Source organism: Lutra lutra, chromosome 15 (assembly GCF_902655055.1).
Source record: "Lutra lutra chromosome 15, mLutLut1.2, whole genome shotgun sequence".
Lineage (NCBI taxonomy): Eukaryota > Metazoa > Chordata > Mammalia > Carnivora > Mustelidae > Lutra > Lutra lutra.
Window position 1 is genome coordinate 28,649,213 of NC_062292.1, and position 22,522 is coordinate 28,671,734.

General features: G+C 42.2%; 1 protein-coding gene across 4 annotated transcripts in view; it reads left to right on the forward strand.

Moving 5' to 3' along the window:
* SLC9C2 (solute carrier family 9 member C2 (putative)) overlaps positions 1-22,522 on the forward strand; it is a 111,533-nt gene that overhangs the window by 76,458 nt on the left and 12,553 nt on the right. For 3 of the 4 annotated variants that reach the window (XM_047704986.1, XM_047704988.1, XM_047704987.1), the window contains exons 19-23: positions 4,015-4,066; positions 6,083-6,231; positions 8,898-9,023; positions 15,086-15,184; positions 21,139-21,306. In XM_047704986.1, coding sequence (XP_047560942.1) covers positions 4,015-4,066; positions 6,083-6,231; positions 8,898-9,023; positions 15,086-15,184; positions 21,139-21,306 — 594 coding nt within the window. The remainder of the gene's footprint in view (positions 1-4,014; positions 4,067-6,082; positions 6,232-8,897; positions 9,024-15,085; positions 15,185-21,138; positions 21,307-22,522) is intronic. The other variant, XM_047704989.1, reaches the window with a different exon arrangement.

Consider the following 22,522-nt stretch of genomic DNA (forward strand, 5'->3'; position numbering starts at 1 on the left):
ATAAACAGCCTTTATTTGCTCTCTGCCATGAGGTACAAAGAGATTAGAATATTGCTTTTAGGGCTAAAAGCCATTCTTTTTCTCCCCATCTTAAATTTTTGGAGCTATTATTTTTACAGAGAAAAGGTTTATAACATTTATATTTTATTCCGTAAGTGTAATTATGTCTTCATTCTTTTCAACGACTCCATACATGAAAAACCAAAAAACGTTTACTTTGTTATGGTTATATAAATATTATTCACTGTAGAATCTATCATTTGATTCAACCCATCACAAAGAAAATAGATGAGTATCATGAAACATCTACTACTTGAGACTCTTCTAAATCAAACAGTCAAATGGGTTAATTTAAAAAATGTTTTTTAAGCTACCTCTCTTCCTTCAGCTTTTATTCCTCATCTACCCTTTTATTCCTCATCTACCCATGGAGTCCCATGTGAGTCTCCTTTTTGCTTTCCTTTTTATCATGCTAGGTTATGCCCATAACTAATTTTTTTCCATAGGTGATGTATGGGCTTACACATGCAAAAGTCTTTGTATTTTGCTCTCATAATTAATCTTTTCACTGTCCAAAACTATTTTCTTAAAATATTGCCATCTGTCTTCAGCATCGATGATACAAGTCTGATTTTATTTGTACTTTTATTTTATTTTTTTTTTTTAAGATTTTGTTTGTTAATTTGACAGAGGGCAGGAGAGAGAGCAAGAGAAAGCATAAGCAGGGAGAATAGCAGAGGAAGAGGCAGACGCAGGCTCCCCGATGAGCAGGGAGCCGGATGCAGGACTGGATCTCAGGACCCCAGGATCATCGCCTGAGCCGAAGGCAGATACTTAACCGACTGAGCCACCCAGGCACCCCTTTACTTGTGCTTTTGTAGGTGACTTTTTTCTGTTTAGAGGCTTATAGGATATTCTCCTCAGAGTTCTGAATTTTTACCAGAATGTGTCTAGGTGTGACTTAAAAAAAAAAAATTGGGAGGCGCCTGGGTGTCTCTATCAGTTAAGTGTCTGATTCTTGGTTTTGGCTCAGGTCATGATTTCAGGATTGTGAGACCGAGCCCCACATCCAGCTCAGTGCGAGGGTTCTCTTATTCTGCCCCTCCCCTCACTTGTGTGTGCGCTCTCTCTCTCTCTCTTTCTCAAATAAATAAATAAATCTTTAAAAAATTATTGGGGTACCTGGCTGACTCGGTTGGTAGAGCATAGAACTCTTGTTCTTGGGGTCATGAGTTTGAGTCCCATGTTAGGTGGGAGACATAACTTAAAAAATAAAAAAATTTTAAATATAAAAACAATAAAAAAAGAATCCTCCCGTTCAGCACTTGTTGAAGCTTTCATGATCAGAAGATTGCCGTCTTTCTTCTATCACCTCTTTGATTATTCTCTCCCCTTGGTTTCTCTTCTCCTTTTGGCACCCTTTTAAACAAATTTTTGAAATTCTGGGTTTAGTCCTTGTTTCAATTTTCTCATAACTTCCAAGTCTTTCCTCTTTGCAGTGAGAATCCCCCAGCTTGATTTTCCAAGTTCCGAATTTTAGCTGAATTTTAGCAAGACCTCTAACAGCTTTCATTTTTTTTTTTTAAGATTTTATGTATTTATTTGACAGAGAGAGAGAGAAATCACAAGCAGGGGGAGCAGCAGAGGGAGAGGGAGAAGCAGGTTCCTCGCTGAGCAAGGAGCCCAATGTGGGACTTGATCCCAGGACCCTGGGATCATGACCTGAGCCGAAAGCAGAGGCCTAACCATCTGTGCCACCTAGGCACCCCATCTAACATCTTTCATGACATCTTTTTAAATAAGCTAGAGAACTATTCTCTAGATTTATCCAAGTAGTATCAATTATTGGATCAAATATGCAACAGAACTCTATCTTGTTGATTAACCTTGGATGTTAGAGAAGACAAAAGAAGTACAGAAAGTCTAGATGGATCTACAATAGAAAGAAGATAAATAAATGTATTCTAGAAGAAAACATTTCAGAAACTGGAAGAGGAGGGAAGAAAATAGCAGTCAGGGGTGGGAAGTAATGGGTTTTGAGGAGTTTGGGAGAAGGCATTGATGTGTGGTGTGCTTAGCCTCAAATTCTAAGAGATGAAACGAATTCCCCTTTGGCATTTATAAAGGAACGTCAGTAAGGATTTAATTTTGTTTTGAGATGTGTTTAGATATCACACTTGTGTTTATTCTGAAAGTGACGTGGTTCAAAAACTGACCAGTGTCCTCTCACTTAGAGGAGACACAAGTGTGCCCAGACTTTCATGACTCTGTTCTCTGTGTGGGTCAGAGTTGGTTCCTCTGCTCTCTGGTACAGGTCGTTCTATAGCATTTTGACAGAGTTGTTATCAGTCCAGTTTGATTTGAAGGAATCTTTGCAGCTACCTATGCACCCGTGCAAGCAGGAAGGGACCACAGTGTGTGGGTGCCGTGGGCAGGCCATTAATTTGACACCTTCCCAATATTGATTCAGTGTTATCAAGTGAGAAGAAACAATTTTTTAAAATTGTATACCTCATTCTTATATTCAAATGAGGGATTTATTACATGTAATATTTCTAGGCCAAAACAACAGCAAAAACATAACTTTAGTTACTTAAATTTTAGATAACAAGCCTGTAGGGGCACCTGGGTGGCTCAGTTGGTTAAGTATCAGACTCTCGATCTGGGCTCAGGTCATGATCTCAGGGTCCTAGGATGGAGCTCTGCATTGGGCTCTGTGCTCAACGGGGAGCCTCCTGGAGATTCTCTCCCTCTGTCCCTCTCCCTCTGTCCCCCCCGCCCCATGTGTGTGCAAACTCTCTCTCAAATGGATAGGTAAATTTTTTTTTAAGGTTTTTATTTATTTATAGGAGATAGAGTGAGACTGAGAGAGAAAAGCACAAGAGGGGCTGCAGAGGGAGAGGGAGAGAGAGAGAGAGAACGAGCTGGGAGATGGGCAAAGGGAAAGGGAGAAGCAGGCTCCCTGCTTCTCAGGAACATGACCTGAGCCGAAGGCAAACACTTAACTGGCTGAGCCACCCAGGGCCCCTAAAATGGGTAGATAAATCTTTTTTTTTTTTTTTAATTTTTTTTTTAAAGATTTTATTTATTTATTTGACAGAGAGAGATCACAAGTAGATGGAGAGGCAGGCAGAGAGAGAGAGAGAGGGAAGCAGGCTCCCTGCTGAGCAGAGAGCCCGACTCGGGCCTGGATCCCAGGACCCTGAGATCATGACCTGAGCTGAAGGCAGCGGCCCAACCCACTGAGCCACCCAGGCGCCCTGGGTAGATAAATCTTAAAACAAAACAAAACAAACCCAAAAAACAAAACATCACAAGCCAGAAAATTAGCACCGTGTTTGTTACTCTTCCCCGTGAACAGCACTATGCTGTGTGTTACTCGGGTGCAGGGTTTCAGTCGTCTGTCCCTGACAATCCTAGGGAACTGCTGGTTGTTGGCGGCCAGGGCTGTTGGTGTGGCCAAGGGCAAGCTCCAGAAAGACTGAAAGCTGGAGAATAAGCTCCACAAAGAGCAGAGCCCGGGACATGTGGGCATCTGACCAACACCGACCGCATGACTGAGCGCTGCTTAAAGCACCATGAGCCCTGGCATAGAGCTGTTTCTTAGGGCAGGAGTTATCCGTAGGAAACATGAACTAATCAGTACCATCATTTCTCATTCTTCTGCTGGTTTTTATGCTCCCAATAGACTAGCTGCCCAAACAGCTGTTCAGTTGGCTCTCTCTTAACAGAGCTCTGTCTGTGAGAATTCTCCTTGGTGCGCAGTGGAATGCACAGTCATTGTCTCTGAGAAAGGCTGGGTCCGGTGGTTATGCAAGCTACCGACGGCAGACTATTCATTATAATAGGAGTAGGAGCACGGAGAAAGCAGCAGAATCCGCACGGAGAAAAGAATTGAGCCAAACCTCTCCCCCACATCATAAACTAAGTGGGATTGCTTCTTTTTCTCAGATTTTAAAGGCAGACATGCACTTGCTGTAGTAACAAATTAATGTCTTTCTTAACTTCTTACAGAAATTATACGAAATTTTGGAAACCAATAAACGAGATGCTGTCAAAGAACTAGGTAGGTAGTTGGGAGAGTCTGATTTCCCGAAATCACAGCTTATTATCCATAATTTAACCGAGGGAAGACAAGTTCAAACTTTCCTTTTATTACTCATTTATTCATTCAACAAGCATTTACTGAATGCACGCAGAAGGCCAGGTATGCTGAAAGCGCAGAGCCTGGTGGAGGGTATGAGAATACCAATGGACAATTGCAGAAAGGGAGAGGAAGTCTTGTACTTGCTGTGGGAACGTAGAGGAAAGAAGAGGAGCGTGGAAAGTATATTAAAGTGGCAAGATCAGGTTCCTTAAGGCTGCAAGAGTAAGACACGTGAGAATCACATTTGACAAAGGGTGTCTTTGTTTTGTTCTACTTTGCTTGCAAGGATGCTCAGGAATGTGGGGCTACAAGGGAGGTCATTTCTTGGGCATCTATAATCACTCTGCTTGAGTTGAAGCATGCAGCAGGAGCCCTAGGAGTCTACACAAAGCTGCTTGGGTCTGTTTTCCTTACAAGGGGCTGTAGGCCAGGCTCTCGGTGTATGCATAAGTGTCTGGGAAGAGAGTCTGGCAGAAACGGAAGTTATTATAAAAGAAATCAAGTAAGACCACTTTGTGTTCATAACCATATTATAAGATATCATATGGATTTATGAGGGTCAGACTTTCCAAATCAAAATTAGAAGAATGTGGCCTCATGAATGAAATTGTGGATTTGGAGACAATATGCCAGAAATTTTGGTGCGGTCTCAGAAAATCCAGGACCCATTGTTGCCTTTACATGTAGGTAGATTTTTATTTCTGTGTTTTTAAAGATTAGGGGTCTAGGAGCTGCTGTCTCATAGTATGCTTTTAGGTTAGTAGGGACTATTAGAAAGTTCTCTTGATTCAGTCCCATAAAAAGGAGTGCCTGTTCCCAAGTAGTTACTGCAAGTGATTGTTAAATGTTAATTATGTCAGGAACTGTGTTAACAGGTTTATATGCATTATCTCATTTAATCTTTATGATTACTCTATGTGGCATATACTATGATCATTTTCATCTTATAGATAAGCTATAAGATTTAAGGTTTAGGAAGGTTAACTTAGGACGCCTGGGTGGCTCAGTTGGTTAAGCAGCTGCCTTCGGCTCAGGTCATGATCCCAGCGTCCTGGGATCGAGTCCTATATCGGGCTCCTTGCTCGGCAGGGAGCCTGCTCCTCCCTCTGACTCTGCCTGCCACTCTGTCTGCCTGTGTTCGCTCTCGCTCTCTCTCTGACAAATAAATAAAATCTTCAAAAAAAAAAAAAAAAGAAAGAAAGATTAACTTGCCTGAAGTCATAAGGGCCCATAAGTGGTGAGCTGGATATCCAGGCAAGGTGTACTGGATATTGAAACCTAAGTTCCTTTAAAAAAAAATTTAATTTTAAGTAGATTCCACACCCAAAATGGGGCTCGAACTCATGATCCCAAGGTCAAGAGCCAAGTGCTCCAACAACCTATGTTCCCAATCACGCTATCTTTCATTTTACCAGCCAGTTTAAAAAAAAAAAAAGTTTGACATCAGGGATTTTGCTCCATGTTAGGAGTACAAAGATGAAGGAGATGCAGTTTTGGTTGTGAGTTACAGCCCAGTTCGTGACTTCCTGTGTTCACTAAAGAGGACAAGATACGCGATCTGATCTCAGAAAGTTCTACCAGCTGAAGTCCAGGGGCTCTTTCATTAAGTCATTTGATATTTAGGATGAGACAAATAAATAAAAATCAAAATGCCACAATGTAATAAATTCCATAATGGAGATATGTAGGACATGCCATGGGACTAAGGCAGAGAAGGTGAGTTTCTCCTAGTTTGTGGGGGAAGCCAGTTTTCAATGTTTTCATCCATCAAATGGAGTTGAAGATAGCTCTAGACCCCCAGCCTCACAAGCTCTGTATGGAACAGGCATGACAGGTATCGTGTAAATACTTTGGAAACTATAAACCATTACATAGGTATTAGTTATCATTGCGGTCATTGCACCGTTTGCTTACGAACAGTTTTATTTGCTTCAGGACTCATCGAGCATGAGGGTCGCGATGTTGTCATTGCTTTGAAGACCAGGCAGGCAATCCGGAGTGTGATTGCTAAAGCTCTGAAAAACCTCACCTTCCTGTGGTCAAGAGGCATTATTGATAAACATGAGGGCATCGAGATGAATAAGGTAAGAAAGTGATTTTCCATTTGGCTTGATTCCATAGGCCCAAGCCCACATTGCAGCTTGGGCAGAGTGTAATGAGTGAAGGAGTTAAATCAGGTGTTAACTCTGTCCTTTGCCTAAAGCCTTTGTTAATACCAGCGGCAGCGAGCACCAACGCTATCTGGTACATACCTACCATGTCAAAACTGTTTGGCTGCAAGTAACAGAAACCAGCCTAAGTTAGGCTTAGCTAAGAAATGGGGTTGGAGGATTTATTATAAAGACACATGGTGGGGGCGCCTGGGTGGCTCAGTGGGCTAAGCCTCTGCCTTCAGCTCTGGTCATGATCTCGGGGTCCTGGGATCAAGCCCCACATCGAGCTTTCCGCTCAGCAGGGAGCCTGCTTCCCCCTCTCTCTCTGCCTGACTCTCTGCCTACTGTGATCTCTCTCTCTCTCTCTCTCTCTGTCAAATAAATAAATAAATATTTTTTAAAAATTTATTTATTTGACAGAGATCACAAGTAGGCAGAGAGGCAGGCAGAGAGAGAGGAGAAGCAGACTCCCCACCCAGCAGAGAGCCCGATGCAGGGCTCGATCCCAGGACCCTGGGATCATGACCCGAGCCGAAGGCAGAGGCTTAACCCACTGAGCCACCCACGTGCTCCAATAAATATTTTTTTAAAAAGACACATGGTGTCTTACAGAATCCACAGTAGCCAGACCATGTGGCCAGGCCTGAGCAAAGGACTTGACTACAGAACTGGAAAGCTTTCCAGATTCTCCCATTTCCTATCAAGGTTGCCCTCCTGTGCCAATATCTTGTGGCTCCCTCCAAAAACTCAACAACATTTTTCTGCTTCTCTCTTTACTGGTAAATGTGCAGTGCCCAGTCCTAGCAGCTGTGATGAGGGAGGTGGGAATCACATAATGTTTATGCGATAGGGAGAGGATCAGCTTGTGTGTGTAGGTGGCAGTTCTGAGAGGAGAGGAGCAGGGAAGACACCATCTTTGGTTTCTGATGAGTAGACATTTGAAAAATGATATATGTGTTTGCAAAAAAATAGGGACATAAGACAGAGGAAAACATTGTTAATATTTAATGCTATCACTCTATCACATCTACACCTAGACCATGTATTTGTGCAAATATGATTATTCTTTCTATCCTTTGTAAGAATCTGTTTCCTAGCATAAGACAGAAACATGGAAGTTCTGGTCCCACATTCTGTCTGTGTTGCCCACTGATTAGCTGCTCTGGAGTGTCACATGCTTTTCCTTACCCCTGGCAGCTCCCAGCCAAGTGTCACGTGCACTGTGCTTCTAGTCATTCCCAAGATACAGTCCCCTCTGTATCTGGCCCCAAAGGGAAATGGGTGTGGGGCAGGCCAGCTTTCCCCTTTAAGGTTCTATCTCTTTAGGCTAATATCATGGTGAAGGACTAAATGGGTAATATGATTTCTCCTTAGTGTCTGACAGACCAAAGAAAAGGGCTACATTACAGTAGTCTTCAGGCTATGCATCTACACACACTATGTTTTCTTTCTTTTTTTTTTTTAAGATTTTATTTATTTGAGAGAGAGAGAGACAGAGTGAGAGAGAGCATGAGAGGGGAGGTCAGAAGGAGAAGCAGACTCCCCATGGAGCTGGGAGCCTGCTGTGGGACTCAATCCCAGGACTCCGGGGTCATGACCTGAGCCGAAGGCAGTCGCTTAAGCCACTGAGCCACCCAGGCACCCCCACACTACGTTTTCTATTCTATTTTTTTTCCACTTATCACTTTGAAGGCTAGATCAGATTTCAGTTGAATACTTGATACCATTAATTAAAATAAATAAATAATAGCCTTATGAGGAGAGAGTTTTTTTTCCCTATAGCTTTGTTTAGAAAGGTAATGGGTAAATTAGTCATCCCATAGTTAATTATTGAATGCATACTGATTGCCTGTCAGCCAAAGAGCTATAATTATCTTCCAAGGCATAAAGAGTTAGCTAGCTAATTCAATTTAATTGAGTAAATACATACTGGATACCTACCATGTGCCACAGACTCTTGAGGAGATTAGGACACTTAACACAACATTGCCCACAAAGTCCATGGGCTTTTCCTTGTTCTTTCATTCAGTCCTTTATTCATACAATCAACAAAAGTTGGGTGAGCGTGAGGCAGATAAGTAAAAACAATAATAGTATAATGTTATCAGTTGCATAGGGAGATCTGTAGGGGATGCCATGGGAATAAGGCAGACAAGTGATTATCTCTTACTGAGAAGCCAGAGAAGGTTTCTGAGAGCCCACAAAGCTGGAACTATAGCCTTCAAAATTAGAAGAATTTAGAAAAGCAAATCATACACATGAAAAAGATTTGAGAAAATGTGGATTATATTGTACAGTGATCAACTGTGAAGTTTAGATGATTTTAAAATTAAGACAGTATCAGACAGTGTTAACTGGATTATAAAGGTAATAAACTCAAATTGAGTTAATATATCAATTCAGAAATTCAATGAGTTAAGGGAAGAATAAGGACCAATAAAGGTTAGAGGGTAATTTCAGTAGGGTGAGAGAAACTGTGAGTCAAAATCAAAATGAATTTACAGAACAGTAGTTTTGTTAGAGTTCCTTAATTTTTACCTACTATCCCTTTTCCGTCACAGAATCTGATCACCATTATTTTGATTGTTTGTTTTCAGGTACTCCTTGCAAAAATAAAAGCACTGAATAACTTTCCAATGGCAATCCCACCGCCTACTCCTGACAAATATCTTCATAATATTGTTTGGTTGGAAAATAAGGATGTTCTCATTGAGTTCTTCAAGGTAAAGATTCTGTCTTCTATTCTGACTCAGGTTTGATGATAATTATTTTCCACTCTCTAATGCAAGACTAACAAGAAGCATATTTAAAGCAAGAATCCAGTGACAACCAGTGAAGGGTAAGCCAAAATGGAGGCCCAGCAAAACCCAGAAGAGTAGATTTCACTTTGAGCCTACAAGGCAAAGATGATTTTTCACAATGGCTTATCTGCTTAGGATAAGATGTCTGTGTGACCTGATTATCACCAATCCATCTTATTTTATGTTGTAGAGTTCGTACTTCTAGATACACCCTCTGGAAAGGACTTTTTTTAAGAGTAAGGGTCACAAGTTTTAATTACTATACAGGCCAGGCAGATGATCTAAAAGTAAAATAAGCTGTGTATAGTATAATAGGGAACAATGAGATCTGGGGTATAATCCAGAGTTCGTGGTCTGTCTAAAGTCAGCTGAGTGTTTTTATTGGAATTTGGATTCTTTCAAGAAATATTTATTGAAAATCCTCTTTGTGCCAGAGACCGTTATAGGTTTGGGGATAATGCCAGTGAACAAAGTAAATGAAGTCCTTGCTTTGCACTTTATATTATTTGGATAGAGATGGACAATAAACACACCAACACACAAATATATGGTCTAGTAGATGATTGTCAATGCTATGGAGAAAAAGAGAGAAAAGTGAATATAATTGAGAAGCTGTTTTATATGGGGTGATCAGTGAAGCTGCCCTAGTAGGTGATGGTTGAAGAGAGATCTGTAAGCAGTAGCATACCGACGGTAGATAGTCTGGGAGGAGAGCATTCCTGGCAAGTGCAATGGCCAGCTCAGTTTGTTCAAGGAACATCCCCAAAGCCCCTGTGGCAGAACTAGTGATGGCAGGAGCCAATGAAGTTGAAGTAGGTGTGGAGCCTGAGTTTGTACAACTCTGTAGGTCAGGACTTTGGCTTTTACTCTGACTTAAATGGGAACTTATGCAAAGGTTTCAAACAGAGAAGTGATATGATCTAACTCATATTGAAAAATGACCACCTTGGGGCACCTGGGTGGCTCAGTGGGTTAAAGCCTCTGCCTTCGGTTCAGGTCATGATCCCAGGGTCCTGGGATCGAGCCCAGCATCAGGATCTCTGCTCAACAGGGAGCCTACTTCCTCCTCTCTCTCTGCCTGCCTCTCTGCCTACTTGTGATCTCTATCTGTCAAATAAATAAATAAACTCTTCAAAAACAAAAACAAAAACAAAAACAAAACCTGCTCTTTAAAAAAAAAAAAAAAAGAAAGAAAGAAAAAGAAAAATGCCCACTTTGGTGCTGTGTGGAGAATAGGCTATAAGGTGATACGGGCAAGCCAGGAAGATGATGATTATAATGGAGGCAAGACGTGATGGGGACTTGGATTAGAACAAGTGGTCAGTGGTCAGACTCTTGAGGTGTTTTGAAGGTAGAGCTCTTAGGTGCTGATGGAAGGAGTGTTAGAGACAAAAAATGCCTTCTGGGATTTGAGTCTGAAAATAGGATGGAGTTCCTGTTGACTTAGATGGAGAAGAGAAGATTTATATGGAGGGCACAAGTATTTGATTCTGAATGAGTTAAATTTAAGAAAGCCGTTAGACATCCAAATAGAGATATCAAGTGGGCAGTAGGATATGTGACTGGAATTCAGGTGGGAGGCCAAATGGGAGATAGAGATTTTGGGGTTGTCAGCATAGAAACTTGATGAGATAATTTAAGGAATTACTATGGATATCCAAGGACTGAGTCCTGGGCTATCCAACATTTAAAAGGGAGATGAGGAGGAATTAGTGAAAAGAATAGAAAAAGCGATCAGATTTGTGGTTACCAGAGGCAGAGGATGGGGGGGGAATTGAAGGAAGATGGTCAAAGGGTACAATCTTCCAAGTTAAAAGATAAAGGCATGCTAGGAATGTGCTGTACAACATGATGAGTATATATTTAACATTGCTGTGTGGTGTACTTGAAACTTGCTAAGGGATTAAGTCCTAAAAGTTCCCATCACAAGGAAAAGAATTATTTTTTGTAATTAGAAGAGATAATGGATGTTAATTAAACTTATCGTAATTGTCTCATAATATAGGTATTTTTAAAAAGATTTTTACTTATTTATTGGCAGAGAGAGAGATCACAAGTGGGCAAAGAGGCAGGCAGAGAGAGGAGGAAGCAGGCTTCCTGCCAAGCAGAGAGCCCGATGCAGGGCTCAATCCCAGGACCCTGAGATCATGACCTGAGCTAAAGGCAGAGGCTTAACCCATTGAGCCAACCAGGCACCCACAATATATTTATGTTGAGTCATTATGCTATAAACATTAAACTTGAGCAGTGCTATATGTCAATTACATCTCAATAAAACTGGGAAAAAAAAGAAGAATTGAAGAGTAATCCATTAGGTGGGAGGAAAACTAAAAGAGAGTGCATTCCAGAAGCCAAGTGAAGAAAATATTTCATAAAGGAGACTGTAAGCAACTAATGTCAAATGAGGCTGAGACCAAATAAGATGATGATCGAAAATTGACTCTTAGATTTAATAATGTACAGCTCAGATTTTTAAAAAGCCCATAGATTTGAATTTTTATGTGAAATTTCCAAATTTTAAAAAATTGGCACGAATTCAAAATTTTTCAAGTATCATGTAGGGCGAACAAAATACATCCTTGAATTAGCTATGACCCATAGACCAGTGTTTGACTTTGGTTTTAAATGGCTTTTGTATGAATTACAAGGTTTATGATTTTTCATCAACCTGTTAAAACCTCTGTTAGATTTTTTAGAATTAGGAAAACTCTGTGACAAGGAATGGTGTTTGCTTTACCACATGTGGATATATAAGGCATCTGTTTGTCCATAATAAGGACATTTTCCTTGTTTTCTAGAAAGACAGCAGTCTTTTTTTTTTTTTTAAGATTTTATTTATTGATTTGACAGACAGAGATCACAAGTAGGCAGGGAGGCAGGCAGAGAGAGAGGGGGAAGCAGGCTCCCTGTTGAGCAGAGAGCCAGATGTGGGGCTTGATCCAAGGACCCTGAGATCATGACCTGAGCCGAAAGCAGAGGCTTTAACCCACTGAGCCACCCAGGCACCCCAGGAAAGAGAGCAGTCTTAATGAGGTTCTGCTGAGTTGATTCCTTTCTTGCTATACTAATGTTTTCTTCATGCCAGAAATTTTTGAATTTTTCTTTTAAAATTGATTTCAAATTTACTTGAATTAAGACTCCTTTGGTTTTAGGGCATGTGGGAGGCTCATTTGGTTAAGTGTCTGCCTTTAGTTCAGGTCATGATCCTGGGGTCCTGGAATCAAGCCCCAAATTGGGTTTCCTCCTCAGCAGGGAGTCTGCTTCTCCCTCCTCTCCCTCCCCGCTCATACTCCTTCCTGCTCTCTCTCAAATAAATAAATAAAATCTTAAAAAAGAAAAAAAAAAGACTCCTTTGGTTGCAAGCAACAGAAGCTTACTTGAACTAGTTTAAGCAAAGGGGAAGTTGACTGAAAAGACAGTGGGATGTTGTGTAGAAGATGCTAAGAAATGGTTAGCTAACTAACGGGTATGGTGGGATTCAGGCCAGCTCAGGAATATCATTGGTGGGCATCTGTGGACCTTTCTTCTAGCACTTGGATATCATGCTCAGCTCTCAATTCCTAGACACTCTGTCTCTCGGTTCAAATTCTTTTTTTTTTTTTAATATTTTATTTATTTATTTGAGAGAGAGGCAGTGAGAGAGAGCATGATCGAGAAGGTCAGAGGGAGAAGCAGACTCCCCATGGAGCTGGGAGCTCGATGCGGGACTCGATCCCGGGACTCCGGGATCATGACCTAAGCCGAAAGCAGTCGTCCAACCAACTGAGCCACCCAGGCGTCCCTCGGTTCAAATTCTTGAGAAAGAAATCTAACTGGCTTGGATCTGATGTCCTGCTTTGGCGAGGGCAAGTGTGGCTGCAAGGAGGAGAAGGAAACCTGATGGGATGGCCAGGGGCCATAGGGGATAATTTAGAGAATAGAGCTCAAATAAATGGGAGTGAGAGGTGGGAGTTGGGCTTGGACTGGGAAGAAGGTATCTCAATAATGTTTCTTATAATTTGCATTCTGCTTAGTTTTGTTAAAATCCAATTTAAGATAAAATTAGAATTTGGTTCTTTATAGGTAGTAATTTTCACAAGTGTAATTAATTAACTGACCATTCAGCAGTGAATGGGGAGGAATGGGAAACCCATGAGAAGAAGATAACTCTATAAATTAGTGATTCACACACACCTGAGGTGAACCTGTCACTGGGACACAACCTCCTCCTGTCCCTAACTTGCCATACCTCTGCAAGGCTGTTGGACTTTCTTTACCCTCTTACAGGCTTCTCTCAGTCTGAGTGTCCTCTTTCCTTCATATGTTGGTTTTTGATAGACATTTCAATTGATTTGACCAGGATAAAAATTGTGATGAGTTGGGAATAAACAGGCATTATTCTCATTAAGGACCGCCCAGGGATTATGTGACTAACAGGGAACTCCACACAGCAGACAAAAGAAACACCCCTTATTGTAGACTATAATTTCAATCTTGGTTTCCATCACAGCTATAATAGTTTATTTTAAATACTCCTCCCTTCTTTCATCCTTCAATTGGTGTGGTTAATTAAAAACATAAAGGTCTATAACGATAAGCCAGAAGTCAATAGTAGAAAACCAAGGTCTGAATAATACATAAGCTGGATATTTAGCTTTAGGGGACTTAAAAAAAAACACTGTGAAGTCATCAGTGCCTGTTTCAATGCTGTGAAATAATTCAGAAGGACACAAAGTGAAAAGTGAAAACTTGTCACTTAGCCCACACTTAGAGATAACCACTATGAATGATTTTGAAATATGTTTCCTACATATCTTTGTAAATTGCAAATCTATCCCTCTCACTCTCCAGTTACAAACCCTTCAGTGGCTCCTCCTTGGGTTTTAGGGAAAAGCCCAAACTCTTTAAAGTGTTTGTGAGGACCTTCAAGGTCTGACTCTGGGGTCACCTCTCCGGTCCTTTCCCTACTGCAGCTGTGTGACAACTTTCACGAGCCCTGGCACTTTTGCCTTAGTGGGGCTCTTGCCCCATCAAAAAGTACAAAAAATTATACTTTATGACCGCGTTAGTATAAAGATGAATATATTAGTTTAAAACATTTTCCTCTTGCAGAAGTTGTTTTATTCCCTTCTGATTTTAAAAGAAACCAGAATGTTGTTGTGAGTCTCTATAGTATTGTGAATGCTATGCACTATGCCTATTAAGGCCTAATCCATAACTCAGTCTTGGTCCCCCCCACTTCGCCCCCACCTCCCATCTGAGACATACTGGGTCTTCTGCAGCTACCCCAAGGGCAGATGTTCTAATGGCCTCTGGGTCTTTGCATGTACTGAATTCTCTGCCCTGAATGATATTCAGCTCATTGTATCCTGGCCATCTGTCACCCTTCCTTTAGCCCTCAGACTTTACTCTCTCTTTTTTTTTATTTTTATTTTTATTTTTTTTTAAGATTTTATTTATTTATTTGACAGACAGAGATCACAAGTAGACAGAGGCAGGCAGAGAGAGAGGAGGAAGCAGGCTCCCTGCTGAGCAGAGAGCCGATTTGGGGCTCAATTCCAGGACTCTGGGATCATGACCTGAGCCGAAGGCAGAGGCTTTAACCCACTGAAGCCACCCAGGCGCCCCCAGACTTTACTCTTTAAAGTCTTCCCTGGACACCCAAGACAGGGTCCCTTGGTCTTTCTGGACTTCTCCAGAGCATCCTGTCTTTGTCTCCTTTGTCGGAAGTATCATACTTTATTAGAAACATCTACTCAACTGAACATTTATTGGGTATTTCCACCAGTCACTGTGCCCAGTGCTGATCACAAAGTCGACAGTTTGCTTGCTTGTTCTTTTCTTTCAAAAAAACTAATGAAGCATGTCCCCACGTTATAATTCATTAATAAACCAGAGAATATAGTCAGTGCGTTTTTTTTTTTCTACTTGGAAACCATTTTAACTTTAAAATCTTATTTCCATTTAGATCCTTTGTGTTGACTCCCTTTTTATTTTTCTTGCAGGAGAGAGCCAAACTTGCTTATTTTGACTACGGAGATGTCATTTGTAGAGAAGGTGAAATGCCACAAGGAATCTACTTAGTTATTTCCGGAATGGCAATTGTGAGGGACTATTTATTCTTTGCTGAAAATGTATTTTTGAAATATATGATTTTAATACAAGGAGACATTTAGGAACCGGGAAAATTTTCAATTCTTTTTAAAAGATATATTTATTTATTTTGAGAGAGAGAGAGAGAGAGAGAGAAAACACAAGTGTGAAAGGTTGGGGTGGGGTGTTGTGCAGAGGGAGAAAAAGTCAGACAGAGTCTGTGCTGAGCGAGGAAGCCCAAATGCCGCTTCAGGACCCTGAGATCATGACCTGAGCTGAAATCAAGAGTCGGATGTTTAACTGACTGAGCCACTGAGGGGCCTTGAAAGTTTTAAATTTTTAACATAATTTCTGAATGAAGCCATTTCTGCTCAGAGCAAAGACCACAGCTGAAGGATAAGACCCAACATCTGAAAGGTGCTTCCCATTTAGCAAAATGCTTTTAGAGTCATTACTTATTTCTTGCAGCAGTCCTGGGAGGAAGTGGTTTTTTCCATGATGTTCAGATAAGGAATGCAATACTTGGAGTGGTTGATTATCTAAAGGAAATGAGAGTCAAGAATGAGGGGAGGGCCTGGGTGGCTCAATGGGTTAAGCCGCTGCCTTTGGCTCAGGTCATGATCTCAGGGTCCTGGGATCTAGTTCCATATTGGGCTCTCTGTTCAGCAGGGAGCCTGCTTCCCTCCCTCTCTCTCTGCCTGCCTCTCTGCCTACTTGTGATCCCTCTCTGTCAAATAAATAAATAAAATCTTAAAAAAAAAAAAGAATGAGGGGATAGACTGCAATGTCAGATCCTTACAGAAGTCAAATAGAATGAGGACTGAAATTACAACCTTTACTTAAACAACAGGAGGCTTTTGGTGACTGTTAGGTCCCCCCAAAAATGGGTACCCCAATAATGGGTCCGTGATTAAAGGAGCGAGACTCATACAAAGCGAAGGTCAAGCAAAGCTTTATTTCACGCCAAGCATCAAGAATCAGACCGACCGTCAAACAGACCAGCTGGGGTCGCCCCTTTTAGAGGACAACCCCTCCCTGCTTTCCAGACTAACTTTTATAGAGCAAAGGCCATGTGGTTGGGCCTGGCCACACACAGGTGGCTAATTGAATTACAGTTCACCCCACAGTAGCCATGGAAACTAGCCCATCACCTTGTTAGCTAGGAGACAGTATGTGCCCCCACTGATTGAATACCTCCACCTGGCCTTACCCACCCTTGTATTGGGCTTTGTTACCTGGAGCTGGTTTCCGGGACTTGTTTTTAAGTCCCCTGGGGGAAGGGGAGCAGGGACTGTTTAAAGGTTAAACAACAAAGTTATTGTTTAACCTCAATGGAAGCCTCTGGCTAAAATAAAAATATAAAATAGGTCCTTACAGTGACCAGAGAGAGAAAGATGTTAGTAGAGTGAGGGGAACAAGAATCCTTTTGAGTCTGAATGCCAGTAGCTGAATACATGGTGAGCCCCAGCTTATGGCCCAAATAATTCCTAGGCCTTGAATGATGCTTATCAGTGACAAACCATTATTATAGTGCACATAACGTATTTGGCTTCCTATTTTTTGAAAGGAGTATTTCAGGCCTTAAAAATAGCCAATTGATTATGGAAATAAACTATTTTGATAAATATTTATTTTGATATAAAATTTATTTTGATAAATATAATACACATGTAGTGCATTTTAAAATTTTTAAATGTTCATTCATTCACTCAACAAATGTTTACTTCATTACTACCCTGCCGCAGGCACTGTTCATTCTAGACACGGGGAATTGACCAAACAGACAAAAATCCCCGCCTTCTTAGAGTTCACTTTCTAGCAGAGGCATGGAAGGCGATGGGACAATGAGCAAAATAAATAAGTTAAATGTATGTTAGTGTTAGGGTCTGTGATCAAAGGAGCGAGACTGATACAAAGAGAAGGTCAAGCAAAGTTTTATTTCGCGCCAAGCATCGAGAATCAAACTGACCATCGGGGCCACCTCTTACAGAGAGAGGGAGCCACTCCCAGCCTCACAGACTAACTTTTATAGAGCAAAGGCCATGTGGTTGGGTCCGGCCACACACAGGTGGCCAACGAGATTGCAACACACAGAGAAAGCTGCACAGTCATGCTAGGTCACACACGGGTGGTCAACTGAACTACAACTCACCCCATAGTAGCTATTTGAACTAGCCTATCACCTTAGTCAGAATTGGCTCCCAAAAGGCGCCCAAAAGGCGGGGCCCACACTCCTTGGTAGGTAGGGAGACAGTATGCGTGCTCCACTGATTGGATGTCTCCACCTGGCCCGACTCATCCCTGCATCAGGGCTCTGTTACCTCCACCTGACCTGACCCACCATTGTATTAGGGCTCTGTTATCAGGGACTGGTCGACCATCTTTTACTGGTTTCCCGGACTTGCTTTTAAGTAAGTTGGTGGTGGGGGGGGGAGGGTTGGTTTAAGTTTTACTGCATAAACAACAAAATCACTGTTTAACCAAGATGAAATCGCTCTGGCTAAGTAGGCCCTTACATTAGAAGTGATTGACAACTGAAGAGGTTAGTTGTAATTTTGTAAAGGGTGGTCAAAATGGCAATATATTATGACATTTAATCCTTATAATAGCCTTATTTTTCACATGGGAAAACTGGTGCACAGACAAATTAATTCACTTGTCTCCCAAGGGTACACAGTAAAAGGTCAAGAAGGGCTTTGAACCCATGGAGTTGGCCTCAGTATCCATGTACTCAGACATTATTTTATGGTGCTTCCAGTAGAATCCTTGTGCTATGGTCCCTTTAGAATCAAAACAAAAATACACTGCTACCCGTATTTTTTAGCTATGTCAACTCGAACTTTTAGAAGCTGCAACATACATTTTCCTTTGGGGAATCTTCCTGCAATGACTGACCTAGTTAATTCTTCTTCAGGAGTAAGTCCAACAGTATTCCAGCTGCAGATGTCATGTGGGTGTTCAACTGATGCTGTAGCAATGCTGTAGCATACATCTAGTGGCTTAGATTGGTTTCTCGGAGTTCTTAGTTCAGCAGTCCTGCTTTCTCTGCTTGAGTGTCACAAGGCCAATATCAGAGGGTTGGCAAGGTAGCGTTCCCTTCTGGAAGCTCCGAGGGCAGAACCCATTGCCAGATTCTTTGAGGTTGTTGATAGAATCTAGTTCCTTATGGCTATAGGACAGACGTCCCTGCTTCTTTGCAGGATGTCAGCTTGGACCTATCTCCAGCTCCCAGGGTCCTAGGATTGAGTCCCGTATTGGGCTCTCTGCTCAGCAGGGAGCCTGCTTCCCTCTCTCTCTCTCTCTCTCTCTGCCTACTTGTGATCCCTCTCTGTTAAATAAATAAATAAATAAATAAATTCTTTAAAAAAAAAAAAGAATGAGGAGATTGACTGCAATGTCAGATCCTTACAGTGGTCAAATAGAATGAGGACTGAAATTACAACCTTTACTTAAACAAAAGGAGGTTTTTGGTGACTGTTAGATCCCCCGAAAAATGGGTACCCCAATAATGGGTCCGTGGTTAAAGGAGTGAGACTGATACAAAGCGAAGGTCAAGCAAAGCTTAATTTCACGACAAGCATCAAGAATCAGACCGACCATCTGCTGCTCCATCCCTGCAGGCGGCGCCATCCCAGAGCCGGAAGTACTGCCAATCCCTCTCCGGATGCCCCCTCTCTCTGATGGACTCTACTTCCTTTTCTGCCTTTGAGGGCTCTTGTGACTGATTCCTTTGGCCCACCAGGGTTATCCAGAGCGGTCTCTCCCAAGTCTGTTGATTAATGACCTTCATTGCATCTGCAAAGTCCCTTCCCCCAGGACACCTAGATTAATGTTGGATTGAATAACAAAGAGACAGGAATTTTGGAAGGACTTCTTTAACTTCTACTGGTAGATATTATCTTCTTTTCTTCGTTTGTAAAAAGCAGAGACATTGTTCATTACTCACAGTCTTTGAACTGCATTCAAAATCAAATTAGAAAAATGTCAAAGCCCTTTGGAAGCATGAATGCCTCTGAATATCTCAGGGTAATCACTGGCAGGGGGTGGTTTCGCAGCAACTTCTTCAGTGACCCTTTGTTCCCTGTTACTTGTGTCCTGAACAATAGCCTTCCTCTTAGATGTTTACAGCTAAACTTTCTGAAAAATTCTGTAATCCTTCTGGTTGATTCCAGCAGCTTCCTCCTGAAATCTGATGGCATTCTTCTTTCCCTATCCATGCCTATACATTCTCTTCCTGAAGTGACTCAGTCATACTTTATTCACCCTAAAAACTTTTTCTGTCGATGGCCCATGGAAATTATTATTTTTGCAATCTTTACCACCAACATGGGGCTCAAACTCAGGACCCCGAGATCAAGCGTTACAGGCTCTATGGACTGAGCCAGCCAAGCACCCCACCCACTACCATGGAAATTATTTTTGAGGATTTTATTTATTTATTTGTAAGGATTTTTATTTATTTATTTGACAGAGACACAGTGAGAGAGGGAACACAAACAGGGGGAGCAAGAGAGGGAGAAGCAGGCCTCCCACTGAGCAGGGAGCCCGATGTGGGGCTCAATGTGGGGCTGGATCCCAGGGCCCTGGGATGATGACCTGAGCCCAAGGCAGATGCTTAACGACTGAGCTACCCAGGTGCCCCTATTCTTAAGCATTTTAAAGGGTGACAAAGTTGATGGAAATCATGGCTTGGCTTGGAGGCGTATTAATTTCTGGCATCTGATTTCTGCATCCATAAAATCAAAGGTCTTCTTCCACCCCAGGCACTGGCCCATTATGATAAGAATTTCTAATAATGATGAGGGAACAGAAGGCAAGTTGAGGACAAAGCAGAAGCTGACACCCCACAACCCTCCACCATGGGACATATGTGACATTCCTCCTGCACTTCTGGCTACCCTAAAGCTAAGGAAAGGAAAAACAAATAGTTAACTGCTAGAGATCATAATCCTGCAAGACCTGAGTCTCCCTCAGTTTACAAATATTTTAGCAATCTACAAGAATGAAGCATTTCTATCAATAGGCTAGCTTCCCGAAGGAAATGTAGATACAATTAAATGTCCTTAAAACCTGCAGCTCATTGACAAATACTTGAGGCGGGCAGAGTAGAAGCTTCAGACTTATCTTAATATTGGGATGAATCATAACGCCTTGCTAGAGGGAAAAACAACTTTAACTTGACAATGGCAAGTAATCCAGTGAGGAGTCTTTAACATATGAAAACCGTTTTGAAACCTTCCTTTTCCTTACCCCTCCAACCCGACAGTATATTATCAGTCACCCCCGCATAGCCCCATGCAGCGGCTCTTTCTGCCCACAGGTCCTGTTCCTGTGCTTTAATAAAACCACCATTTTGCACCAAAGACCTCTCAAGAATTCCTTCTTGGTCGTCGGCTCCTGACCGCACCCCCACCTAACCTCACCTGTATTCTAAAACCTCAGCTAATAGACTCAGAGTGGATGGCTGCATTGGTTGCAGACTGCAATCAGTACTTTTGGTGGGATTTTTTTTTTTTTTAAGATTTTATTTATTTATTTGACAGAGAGAATTCACAAGTAGGCAGAGAGGCAGGCAGAGAGAGGAGGAAGCAGGCTCCCTGCTGAGCAGAAAGCCCGATGTGGGGCCTGAACCCAGGACCTGGGATCATGACCTGAGCCGAAGGCAGCGGCTTAACCCACTGAGCCACCCAGGTGCCCCTGGTGGGATTTTTATAGAAGGAAGGTACGAGTAAGTAGAAGTGTTGTAAACGGGGTCATCTATAAAGATGAAGATCGGAAACAATCCTTCCCTTGGAGACTTGAAATGTGAAAGAAACTGTGACTTTTGGGGGAAGCCTTAATACCTTTTTCACACCTGAAGGCCTTCATAAAGAATCTTTTCCCTCCATCGTTAGTAATTGCAGCAAACAGTGGGAGCTCCCACGATTTGATCAAGGATTTTTAATTTTGTATTTCCCTTTTGCAGTTGCATAGTTTACCTCCTACCTTTGGAATAGACAGTAGCCTAAGGTCTGATAGAGGGTCCAAAACCATGTTCACAGAATACTGTACCAGTGGGGACGTAATTGGAGAGCTGAGCTGTCTGCTTAAGCGTGAAATTGAATACACCGTCATCTGTGAAACTATTTTACAGGTAAGAACCTGGTTCTGTCTGTATTGTGGGCTATTAGTTAATTCTTTCTGAAGTACATAATGAATGCCAGCAATCTTTTCTTTCTCTGGGTTCTGATATCTTACGCAGTCTGCCCAGCCAGCCATTGTGAAGTCCCGTGGATTAGCTGAGCAAAGATTTGGTGTCTCACATCTTGCCTGTGGGACCTAGAGAGCTATTTTAACCTCTTTGTGTCTTAATGTCCTTGTTTATTAAAAGAGAGTGTCTAACTTTGGGCAATATGAAGATGAGGAAAATTTCTAAGTGAAGATCCTGGCATGCATAGACACCCAGTGAAGGACCACCGCGTTCTGGGAGCAGTGTTTTTAAAGAACACTTGTTTTTAAACTCCCTTTCTTCCATTTCTCACTGGCTTAAGTAAGAAGTTATCTATTCACCAAATAAGTGGCCTGATATCCCACGACATGTGGGGGATTCAAACAGAAATGAGCCAGAGTTGCTGCTTACAAGGCATCCTCCAGCTTTGGGGACTGCTCCATGCAATCAAGCGGGGTGCAGAGTCTTAGGGGTGCATGGGACAGAAGGCAATGTCGCTTTGTCAGTTTCATACGGTTTCGTTTCCGGAAGAGGACAGGAGGCATAATTGATTCACAAGGCTGAACTGAAGTCATTGAAGTTCATGTAGCTTAAATTCTGGAGGAGCAGTCTTCCTTACTCAGGGAAGTTGACCTCTGGAAATGAATGCTGTGAATCAGCCTGTGGCTGGCACGCAGGGGTCTGAGAGCACTGGCTCCAGGGCTTCCCAACAGACCAGGTTTGGCCCCTCAACGCCTGACACAATCCAGGGGCAGAGACACTACAGGAAACTTATTTCCGTGATGTCAACTCTGGGAACACTGCAAGTGAGAAGCTCAAAGGCTCTCCAACGTGCTGAAAATACCACCAGGTTTAGGAAGTAAGGAAAATGTCGGGCAAAGGCGGGTACACGTGCAGGTGGGTAGCGAAGGTCAGATAGCTCACTATCGTGGAGTCACTGGCAGGGTCTTGCTGGCTTAGGGCAGTCCTCACTGTTCGCAGAGATAGTGTCCTTCCTGTCCAGGGATGCTTTGCCCTCAGGGTCTTCTTTTTTTTTAAATTTTTTATTTTATTATTTATTTGACAGACAGGTCACAAGTAGGCAGAGAGGCAGGCAGAGACAGATAGAGGAGGAAGCAGGCTCCCCGCTGAGCAGAGAGCC